This window comes from Eulemur rufifrons, chromosome 19, assembly GCF_041146395.1.
Source record: "Eulemur rufifrons isolate Redbay chromosome 19, OSU_ERuf_1, whole genome shotgun sequence".
Taxonomy (NCBI): domain Eukaryota; kingdom Metazoa; phylum Chordata; class Mammalia; order Primates; family Lemuridae; genus Eulemur; species Eulemur rufifrons.
The window spans coordinates 85,785,188-85,797,373 of NC_091001.1; the positions used below are offsets into that span (position 1 = coordinate 85,785,188).

Consider the following 12,186-nt stretch of genomic DNA (forward strand, 5'->3'; position numbering starts at 1 on the left):
AAGATTAAAAAAAGTACGAAGCAGTTAACTGTAAGTAGTCTGCTTATAATTTGATTATACATATATTATTTAACAGGTTTGATGAGGCCTAGTTTCTTAGGAGCCACAAGGCATTAGGGAATATTAGTTGTTAGAAGGTGTGGTGCCTAAGGGGATTAGGAAAGCATTTCTGAAGCAAAAATGCAACCTGGTATTGCCGAAGTGGCCATCACCTAGTTGATTAAAGCTTTTGGAAATACCTACTGGGCAGTTTATTAAGAACAGAAAATTAACCCTTCATTACCTACATACTTTCTTGGACAAGTATTGACAGTAGGAGCTGGTGTTCAGATAGTTTGCACGCAAGGCTCACAATCTGAGTCCTAAGCAGGGTGGAGCTTTGGGTAGGTAAGGTCAGAGCTAAAGAGCTTCCGGATCATCAAGTGTTTACATTTCAGGTGGGGCAATGGATCTAGCCCACACTCCACCCTCCACCTCTCCTTTGCAGGATTGCTGGACAGCTTGCCCAGTCACCGCCAGCCTCTGATAAGCCAGCCCTCTCTGGGGAGGGAGGTCAGGCACTGCTTTAGTTCTGCGCTCTGCCTGCCTCCCACGCCCTCCACGCGCGACGGTGGGCAGCTGCTCCGCCTGCTTCCTCCCAGAGCTTCCACACCCTGCCCTCTTGTGCACCTGGCAGGCCAACTCCAACGGCCCGGGTGTCTCGTATGGGAGCAAGCGCAGCTCACAGTTCTCGGGGGCTTTCCTCACGGTGTGTAGGGCGACCCCCTCCCCGCAATCCCAGAGACACTATGGTATTCCGTTGTAACCTATGTGCAGTTGCTTCTAAAAAAAAAAAAAAAGTTTGGGACACTAGCTGCCTTCCAAATTAAAACTATTCTCCCTGCTTAGGACTAGAACCAGATACAGAAACGTCAAACTTTGTCGTTAGGGAAATCAGAAGAGAAGACGGGCCACTTTCTGCCTGTCCCTTCCGCGGGCCCTGGGGCAGGCAAACCTTCTCTAGCACCTCGCTGCCGCGGCTGGGGGTCGGCAGCTCGGGAAAGCCAAGGTAGTTCGGAGCCCGCGGGGCAGGCGCGCGAAGCCGGAGCGCGCACGGGGCCGGGCGCGCGCCGGGCTAGGGAGCGCTCCCTCCGGGATCGCGGCTGCGCAGTCGGGCCGGAGCCGGGAAAAGGGGGAGGGAGGCGGAGGAGCCGGAGTAAGGGGAGGGGGAGGAGCGGCGAAAGCGGAAGCCATGTTGGAGTTTCACCCCGAGCGAGGGGCTGCGAGCGTTCTCCTCTCCTTGTGGGTGTGACCCGGCTCGGCTCGGCGCGGCCGCGGGCTGCGGGGGGCGGGGACGGTTAGGCCGGGCGGCGGCGGTGGCGGCGGCGTGAGGGGAGCGGCGGCGGCCGCAGCGTGCAGCCAGGCGATTGTGACCGCCAGGGGAGCAGGGGGCCGGCCGCGGCGCCCACTCTCCGTGTGGCCCCCAGAGCTCCCCCCCTCCCCTGCCCGGGAGGGAGGCGGGGGGCACCCGGGGCCCGCCATGAACCCCGGCTTCGATCTGTCCCGCCGGAACCCGCAGGAGGACTTCGAGCTGATTCAGCGCATCGGCAGCGGCACCTACGGCGACGTCTACAAGGTAAAGGCGGGGGCCGCGCGCCGCCGAAGCTGCGGGGTCCCGACTCTCCGCGGGGAGGGTTGGGGGCGCCGCCGAGCATGGGCGTCCGAGTCCGCGCTGCCTGCCCTCGGGAGACGCTGGCGCCCGGGAGCAGTGGGGGAGGAGGAGGAGCCGGCGCCGAGGGCTCTGCCGCCTCGCGTTGAACAAAGGACCAAATGTTTAACCCCAAGACCTCCAAGTGCTTACCTGAGCCCTCCCCTGGACGTGATCTTTGACACCTCCCCTCCTGCGCGCATTTCCAGGGAAGAGCTGAACGGGAGCGAGCCACCGTGCTCTTCGCAGTGCAGAGAGGGTCTGGGCGTTTGTTGCATTGGCAGGGTCAGTGCGACGAACCAGACAGCCGGGTTTGGCGTTGTCAGACCTGCGTGCTTCACACGGTCCTGGGCTTGTCCGTTGTAGGTTGGGAGCTCCTGCCCACAAGGCCTGGTAGTAGTTAATACGCTGCACAACCTCCATCGACCGTCCTCAGCCTTTAGCCTCTTAGCATCCGCCTATCAGTTTCTTTTAATTTCCCAAGTAATGACTTTCTTTTGTAAAAGAGATCTAGTTAGTGTGATTTCGGGGAGGGGGAAAGGAAAGAGCAACTTTGTATTCGCCACGTCTATTTGGACTGTGATGCCTTTGAAACTTGTTTTTGTCAGTGACACATGGGAATCAGCTTTCTTTTTGAAAAATGAATTGAATACTTAGTAAAGGTACTGGTTCGACAAGGTTAGAATTCAAAGTTCATGAGTAGTACAGCATTCCTGTTGCAGAGGGACCACTTCTAAATGTGGGAGGATAAATCAGTCTTCCCTGGCCAGCTCAACTCTTGGCCTCGCAGGGACTGCCAAGAAGAGAGGAGGATGGTGCCAAATGTGGCAGCAGTCTGGATTTAGTTGTGTATCTTATTACTGGTAACTGAACTCCTACTGTTTCATATAACACCTGAGGATACACAGAGAAACTTAATTTCCCCACACTGGAAAGTTTAGTCGTAACTTTATTTTGACCATGTTGAAGCAGTACGTTTTTACTCTTGCTTCAGTGTAATGCTTGTGGTAACTTAGATATTTAAAACAGTGCAGCCAGTGTTCTGCGTTAGTCTTGTTTTGTGGATGGTTTGCTTTTCACCATTGTGGATCTCATCACTTTTCCCCATGACGATACAGGTGTATTGAGCACACCTACAGTGCATAAGGTACTGGGTGGGCATCTAAGCACTTGGGTTGTAGCAGTAAAAGTTGTGGTCCCAAATCTTACTAGGAGTTTCTCTTGTTTTGGACAAGAACAACATTAAGCAACCATTTAAATACCTATTTAATTGCAGTTTTATTTTGTGCTGCAGAGAAGAGTATTAGGATTAGGGTTATGAGGGCATGTAACAGGCAAACTTGATCTTGTTTGGACAGTCAGAGGCTCATCACCTTTTAGTTGAGATCTGAAAGATGATTAGGCATTCTTAAGGCAATGGGGAGAGGGGATTATTTCAGAAACTGGGAACCGATGTGTGAAGGCTTGAAGCCTGGTTTTGAAAGAAGGCCTGTATGGCCTGAGCAACCAGCGAGGACTCTTAGTTCTGGTAAGGAGATTGGACTTCTTAGGACAGTGGGGAGCCATTGCAGGGTTCTAAGCAGCAAGTGAAGTTAGGTTTAGATTTTTAAAAGATCTCCCTACTGCAGTGTGAAGCATGGAATGGAGGGGAAGAGTAGTTAGAAGGCCATTGTGATAGTCCAGGTAAGAATAATGATGTTTTGGAATATGGTGATGACTGTGAAAGTAGAAGTGGATGCATCTAAGTAGCTAACAACTGGTTAAGGGGTATTCCAATTATGTTCAGATGAAAAGTTAACTAAAACTTTATGAATGTGTAAGTCTTAGGTGGCAGTGTGTACATTAAGTTCTTTTAGAGTTCTTTTTTTTTATTTCAGCATATTATGGGGGTATAAATGTTTAGGTTATATATATTGCCCCCCCCCCCCCCCGCCCCCAGTCAGAGCTTCAAGCGGGTCCATCCCCCAGACGGTGCACATCGCACTCATGTATGTATATACCCATCCCCTCCTCCCCCTCCCATCTGCCTGACTTTTAGAGTTCTTTACAGGAATAATTGGCCATGTATTTATAATATTAAAAAAACCCAGCTGGTAATTGATTAAAAAGTAAAAACGGGCCTGCAATTTCTTAAGTGCAATAGAGGTATAATAAATTGATTAATTTTGTCATCCGTTTAAAATAATGATAATACTAGCTGACATTTATGGAGTGCTTATTACTTGCCAGACACTGTTCTAAGATTTTTCTACTTAATCCTAATGACAACCATATGAGATAAATGCTGTTCTTAACTCCATTTTGCAGTTGAAGAAACTGAGGCACAGGGAGATTAAAGTAACTTGCCAAAGGGGGTAGGTGGCAGGGCCAAAATTCGAACCAGTTAAAGATTGCATTCTTAACCACTGTTGCCTCTCTAAAGATAGGACATGGAAAGATAATGTATTACCTAATATCCAGTGGAGAAACTGAGGCACCCATTTAGTTCAGCATTTGAGTTGTAGCCACACTCTAAGTTAGTGTGGATCTTTAAGTAGTAGTTAGAATACCCAACTTCTGCTGTGCAGCCAGGCCTCACTGTTTTTGGGGTCTGCCAAGTGGACATCAGATAATAGGTGCTTAATCCCTGCCTGCCAGACTCTTCCAATACCAGGGACCAAAGCAGAGAAACTCCATGTAGTTTTTGGCATCACCTCCTGCCTGCTAAACCCAAAACTTAACCTATTTGTATTTTTCCCTGTAATCACATTTATGCTATAAAGATGCATATTTTTTGTGTTTGTTTTGCTGTTTTATATTTTTCTTATTTATACTAATTGTGTTGACTAATTATTAATAGGAGTACATTTTGTTTTCAAAAGCCAATGTGAATAATTTGCTCCCTAATCTGTCAGCATTTAGGTGCTAAAAATGGAATGATTGGATTAAGTAAATAAGTTAGAGGCCTAATTATTTGTAGTCATTCTTGAAAGATTGGTGTTTTAAGGGATTTGTATTTTGAAAACTGTATCCTACTCAATCTAATAACATATTTATTGTACTTAAGGTGGCATGGTTTAGTTAAAAAGTGCTAAACTATTATGTGAATGATCTGGGATTTATTAGCTTTGTGACCTTATAAAATCAGCCTCTCAGCGCTGTTTTGTTGTGAAGGTATTATTACCATCATATGCTGTTCTGCTTTTGGTATTAAATAAATGACTCAAGTTTTACCGAACAAATAAGTTATCTTTATTTTTTTCAGGCCAATGCAAATATACATTTCATCTGCACTGTCTTAAAGTACTTGAAGATACAGTAAAAAAAAAAAAAAAAAAAAAAAAAAATTGTAGCTTTTAAGTGCCCTGTAATTCTGCAGAATTTTATCTGTCATGAAGTATCTGCAGCTGGATTACCTAGGGACCTAGGAGTTGACAACTAGAGCTCTTTGGTTGGACCTCAGGAGGCCCATGAAGTGCTCTAAAATTACTAGGCATAATGTTGTATGTATTTGTGTTTTTCTGTAGAAATGGCTTATAGCATTCATTGCATTCTCGGAGATATCAATGATCCCAGAAAAGAAAACAACAAATAATCTGTAGGTTTATTATTTGAAAAAGTTTTCTTGGAGAAAGTAAGTAGTTCTATACTAGATCACATTATCAACATTTAATATGATTTTCACATGCATTGTGCCATCTTTTCTCTAGGCAGTTTTCTAGTTTAATTTATATAATTCCTATCATTAAAGTCATCATATCCTTACATTTTTCTAAATTTACTGCTAGAAAGAAGCAGGAGATAGTAAAGCTAGAGCTAGGATAAAGGCAAAAGAAGCTTTGAAGGAGTTGTCATTGATTGATTGATTGACTGAAGGAGTGACCTTAATGTGTTTCTAAGGAAATATCTAGTCTCATGACTTAGCCTGGTTCCTGGGAGCAACTGCCAGTCCTGTGTACCCTGCCTGTGCTTTCTCCTGAGCTCTAGCCCATTGTCTCCAGCTGACCTCCTCACAGGCTACGTCCTTCACCACATGTATGCCTTTCCTCATATCCAACTTTTGTCAGAAGCCCCAGTATTGACAATTTATTATACTAAGGCTTGAACCCTTGATGTCATCTTTTACTTCTGGCCTGGACTTTGTAGGCATTTACCAAATTCTGTACACAGGCATTTTCAAAAGTTTGGTCAGGGTGCTTTAGGGAAGGCCATACCATGAGTGGATTAAAGACTGAGAAGTCCTGTGATAAAGAAACCTGTTAAACTTTGCTTAACCTAGCAAACTCCAAACTTACTTAGCTATGAGATTCTTTTTTTCTGTAATACCTATTGCTTGTCCTTAGTACTAGTATCTTGAAGAACATGCTTTGGAAATGTTGGGAAAAAAATGATATATTTTTTTATCTGTGTGTTTGGAAGTCATTCCCTCTGAAGCAGAAGCTACAGTGTTGTGGCCTCTCTCAAGTAGCATTCTACTTGGGAATGCCCCCAGGTGGCATTCACATGGTAGTCTATGTAAATAGATTTGGAACACTATGAAAGCTGACGGGAAAAATAGAGGATTGGGCAGTGAAATCAGGAAGGCATTTTGTGTGTATTTAGAATTATGTGTTGGTTCATTTGTAACTCTGCATCTTTCAAGGTATTCTGATTAATATTATCAAAGACTAATTCTTCCATTGTAGTCAACATTTGTAAGAACCTTTCTGGAAAATTCAGGTCTTAAACCTTACCTTTGATGAGGAACACGAAGACCTTAAACATTTAGAAAGGAAACTCAAACGTGGTTATCTGGGGTTATGCTCACTTTTATTTCCATGGAAGATAAAGTCTAGAGAGACCAGAGGAAATGGCCCTAAACTTCATAAAGATCATTTAAAGTTGATTAAGATAGAATTTCCCAGCATCAGTAGCTATTCGAAATGGAAAGTGACTATGGAACAGATAGTGAGGTAATTTCTCTAGAAAACTTAAAAAGCAAACAAACAAGAACCTAGATTATCTGTCTTTGTTATAGATCTCATTCCCTAAAGGAGCTACTTACCTCCAAGCTTTGATCTGTATATTTATTTATTTGTGAAAACATACCTAATGCATTATTTTGTATTGAAAATGAACAGTAAGTTCTCTCATGAGAGTACATTGAAAAACCATTGTATATTAAGTAACTATAATGAGAGGGAATATGTTAGGGACTGTGAGTAGAGTAGCAAAAATGACAAGGCTTGGTACTTGGTATTTATAGGAACATAAAATGTGACCTGCTATTAGCTATCATAGTTTGAGCCCTAAACCTCATTGGTTTACTCATTTTTATCATGTTAAATCTCTTACTGGCTGAGAGATTTTCTAGACGCTCCATAATCTGGTCAATTTACCTCTTGGTAGCACAGTATAGTGATTTAAGAACAGGGTTCTGGAGCCAGGCTGCCTAGTTCTGCCACTCACTAGCTCTTTGTCCTTGGGTCAGTTACTTAATCCCTGTCTCTGTGCCTCAGTTTCCTCTGTGATAAAATGGAGATGCTTAGAAAAGTGCTTAGGACAGTGCCTAACACATAATACTCAGACATTTTAATTGTTGTTAGTTTCTAGTATTACTTGTTGTTATGTATTTCTCCTGCTACTGTTCTTCTAACCTGTTCATCATGCTCTGCTTCAGGATTTTTGCACTTGCTATGTCTGCCCAAGAATTCCCTCCCCTCCCATATCTGTATGGTTTGGTTCTTCATTCCCCTCAGGTCTTAGCTCAAATGTCACCTTTTAATGAGCCTGTTCCTTATACTCTTTAAAAAGTAGCACTCCTCCCCCCGACTTTCAGAGATCCAAATCAAGGATGGATCCAGATTTTGTGAGACCTGAAGTTTATACAATTTTGGGGGGGGGCCTCATTAAGAAAAAAATAAATTAGAATAAAAATTTGGTATGAAAGTAAATATTTAGAATGAGAAAAGATATCCCAATAAAATACTGTAACCTTAAAGTCAGGTCCCTTTCATGTGAGATTTCTTCAGGCTCAGAAATGCTCATATAAAATGCTTCCTGAGAGCAACCTGGCTCTTCCTCTTTACCAAGAACATTCTACATGTCTCAGCAACTCTCAGCATTCATGGAGGCCATGCGAGCAAAGGAGCTTGAACTTTGTTTCATTGCTTCATAGAAAATTCAGCTCTCTTCTTTAATTTTTCATTATGGCATGTGTCACCACACATTTATTTGTTCATTGCCTGTCTCTCCCACTAGAGTCTAAATCAAAGAAGCTGTTGATTTTATTTTTTTCACTGCTGTCTCCCCAGAGCCTAGAAGAGTGCCTGACACACATTAGGCTCTCAATAAATATTTGTGGAATGAATAAATGAATTGACATGAGAGGAACAAACCATGACCACATGAGTGTAGAGGAAGGAGATTATTGTTTCTGGTTGGGAAGAATCATAGCAGGCTTTACAGAGGAGGTAGCATTGGACTTGACCTAGAGTTCTAGCACAGGATAAATTAGGTATAGTAGATTATTATTAGACTTAAATAAAATCAGTAGGCGTAATGTGAGTATCTCCTGCATATTTAGCAATGTTCATAACTATTATATGCATGTGAAGATACTCTGTCATTTTAAACCAAAGACTCTTAATGACTAATGAATATATCACTAGGCTATTGCATGTTGCTTTTATTTTGTTTTTTGAAATATTAAATCAGGCTTTTAGGAAGAAGACTTTGTTTACCAACACAAAAAGACCTTAGAGTCAAGAGATGAAATCATGTTTCTTTTTTGCTTTAGTTTTGTCTTTCTTTGTTCTGGAAGATGCCACGTTTCAGAGTTCCAACTACCTGGGCCTGACATTATAGGTTTGGGTTCCTAATGTAACAATGTACTGCCTACCTTAGTCCTTAAACTCTGTGTAAGAACTTTAGGTTTGACTGTAAATTTAGGTATATTAAAATAAGACATTTATTTTGTTTTTTTACACTTCTTAGAAATTTGAGATTGTAAGAAAGTTCTTTCTGTATAAATCTCCACCTTCCCTTGCTCAAAAGAATCTTCTCTCCATTGTCCATACACTAAAGTACAAACTTTTAAGCCTAACATTCAAGGCACTGTCCCTTTTGCCCTCTGTTTCCTAAGAATGAGTTAGGTTTAAATAGCTTGGAGGAGACAGGGAGAGAGAGGAGGAAGGCAGAGCAGGGAACAGTGGTGGTGGTGGTGGAGCATTCCAGGTGAGTACTACATGGATAAAGGCTTGGAGACTAGAAGAGAGGATTGACTAATGTGGAAGGCTTGTGTAGGTAAGCATGGAGAAATAGATTTGCTAGATGAGGTTGGGCCAATTTATAAACTTGTTGAAAGCCAGACAAAATTGTTTAGATACGAAGTTGTAGAATGCTGGGGGTACTAATGGCTTTTGTACAAGGTGTAATAATGTTGAAAGTGCTCAGTATTGTTCTGATGATCATAATGAGAATGGATCAGAGAAGAAAGGGGACAGAAATACCTGCTAAGTGGAATTGGCGATTTTTTAATTTTTTGGTTTCAGAACCCGTTTACATGCGTAAGATTACTGAGAATCTCAAAGTTATTTATGTTACTTATACCTATTACTATTTATCATCTCAGCAGTTACATCTGAGATATTTAAAAGCTATTAATTTATTAAAAAGAATAAGAAATCTATCACATGTTAACACAAATTATTTTTTTTTGAAAAGTACTATATTTTCCCAAAAAAAAGGAGAGTGGCATTGTACATTTTGCAAATATGTTTAATATCTGGTTAAATAGAAGACAGTGGCTTCTTAATTCTGCTTTTTCATTGAATCTATTGCAATAGTTTTTTTTTTTTTGGTTGACACATATGAAGAAAATCTGGCCTCTCACATGTATGTAGTTGGAAAAAGAGAATATTTTGATAGTACTTTCAGGTAATTGTGAATAGTCTCAAGAAAAGGATGATCAAGGAAAATTCCTGTGATTTTTGTAGCCTTGTGCAGGGAAGATCGACGCGGTTTCTAGAGAGCTGCAGTACTTTAGGAAAGCTTCTTATATCAAGTGATGGAAGCACTGTCTCAGTAAAAGTTCATAGTAATCTGACATCATTTCTCAAAAAATCTATTATAAGAGCCCTCTGCAAATGCCAGGGTCTGAAGAGAAAGCCAAGATGGCCGACCGGAGACATCGCTTGTTGGATCATCCTGGCTGGAAGGTAGAATATTGGACTGAGGAGAGCAGAGAAGAGTCACAGAACAGGTGTGGATCAGAGAGGCAACAGAGTCGTATGAGAACCCCATGGAGAAAAACTGCGAAGCTGAGAAAGAAGATAGTGGTGCGGATCAAATCCAGAGAGGCTCCAAGCCCAGTAAAAGTGTAAGGGAGTTCCCCCTCCCCAACCTAGGTGCCTGCAGTGAACAGCAGGACACAAAGTATATTGAAGGCACTTCCACCTTCCACGAGCCCAGGCCTGGCTGCTAAATAGGAATAATAGCGTGAACCAGCAAACTCCAGGTGTTTGGGTGTCCATAAGGGATCTGCGTTATACATTAATCAGCACAGTAGACTCCCACCAGTGTAAAATCACCCAAAAGCTAAAGGTCCAAGCCCATGTACCACAATGGCTCCAGAGTTAAAACAAAGCAATAAAGTTCTACTCAACAGGATGAACGGAAACCCATCCCACTTAACAATTCTTTCAATAAATGTGAACAGCTTGAATTTCCCACTCAAGAGACATAGGTTGGCTGGATTAAAAAAAAATACAAGCCAAGTATCTGCTGTCTCCAGGAATCATATCTAATCCACAAGGACTCATTCAGACTCAAGGTGAAGAGATGGAAAACAATATTCCATGCAAATGGACACTGAAAGAAAGCTGGTGTAGCCATTCTTATACCAGATAACACAGACTTCAAATCAGCAATAATAAAGAAAGATAAAGATGGCCATTATGTAATGGTAAAGGGAGCAATTCACCCAGAAGATATAACAATCCTAAATATCTATCCACCTAACACAGATGTGCCCAGATTTGTAAAGCAAACCCTACTAGATCTAAATAAAGTGATAAATAGCAGCATGATAATAGGTGGAGACTTTGAACCCCACTGACAGAACTGGACAGATCCTCCAAGCAGAAAATAAACAAGGAAATGCTGGATATAAATGGAACTCTAGAACAAATGGGCCTGACAAACATTTACAGAACATTGTGCCACAGAACCACTGAATATATGTTCTTCTCACCACCACATGGAACATTCTCTAAGATTGATCACATCTTTGGCCACAAAACATGTCTCAAAAAATTTTAAAAAGTAGAAATTATACCATGTATCTTCTCAGACCTCAGTGGAATAAAATTAGAAATTAATTCCTGCAGAAGCACTCAAATCTACACAAAGTCATAGAAATTAAATAAACTGCTGAATTGGGTCAAGGAGGAAATTAAGATAGAAATCAAAAGAGTCCTTGAACTAAATGACAGAGGGGACACAAGTTATCTAAATCTGTGGGATTCGACAAAAGCAGTCCTGAGAGGAAAATTCATGGCCTTAAATGCCTACATGAAAAAGTCAGAAAGATCACAAATCAACAATCTAATAAATCGTCCTAAGGAATTAGAAAAGAGCAAGCAAAACCCAAACCCAGGAGAAGAAAAGAAATAACTAAGGTCAGGGTAGAACTAAATGAAATCAGTAACAAAAGAGTTACACAGAACGTTAATGAAACTAAAAGTTGGTTTTTTGAAAAGATGAACAAAATTGATAGACCTCTCACTCGAAGATTAACCAGAAACAGAAAAGAAAGGACCCTAATAAGCTCATTCAGAAATGAAAAAGGAGATATTACAACTGATACCACAGAAATACAAAATACCCTCATCTCTGAATACTATAAAAATCTCTATGCATATAAACTTGAAAACATTGAGGAAATGGACAATTTCTTGGAAACACACAACCTCCCCAGGCTCAAGCAGGAAGAAATAAAACTCTTGAACAGACCAATGTTGAGTAACAAAGTTGAAGAAGCAATAAAAAAATTCTTCCAACGAAAAAAGGTCCAGACCAGATGGTTTTGCAGCTGAATTTGACCAGACCTACAAAGAAGAATTGGTACCCATACTGCAGAAATTATTTTATAACATTGAGAAAGAAGGAATCCTCCCCAACTCATTCTGTGAAGCCAGTATCACCTTGATACCAAAGCCGGGAAAGGACACAACAAAAAAAGAGAACTACAGACCAGTATACCTTATGAATGTAGATACAAAAATTCTCAATAAAATCCTAGGAAACTGAATTCAGCTACACATCAAAAAAATAATCCACCGCCACCAAGTGGGCTTCATCCCAGAGATGCAAGGATGGTTCAACATACGTAAATCGATAAATGTGATTCACCACATAAACAGAAGGAAAAACAAAGACCATATGATCATCTCAATAGATGCAGAAAGAGCAATTGACAAAATTCAGCACCATTTTATAATAAGAACTCTTAAGAAAATAGGCATAGATGGAACATACCT

General features: G+C 41.5%; 1 protein-coding gene across 3 annotated transcripts in view; it reads left to right on the forward strand.

Moving 5' to 3' along the window:
• Nucleotides 1-1,224: 1,224 nt before the first annotated feature.
• Nucleotides 1,225-12,186, forward strand: part of MAP4K3 (mitogen-activated protein kinase kinase kinase kinase 3) — a 150,411-nt gene continuing 139,449 nt past the window's right edge. For all 3 annotated transcript variants that reach the window (XM_069494991.1, XM_069494992.1, XM_069494993.1), the window contains exon 1: nucleotides 1,225-1,615. In XM_069494991.1, the coding sequence (XP_069351092.1) occupies nucleotides 1,520-1,615 (96 nt within the window). In that variant the 5' untranslated portion in view covers nucleotides 1,225-1,519. The remainder of the gene's footprint in view (nucleotides 1,616-12,186) is intronic.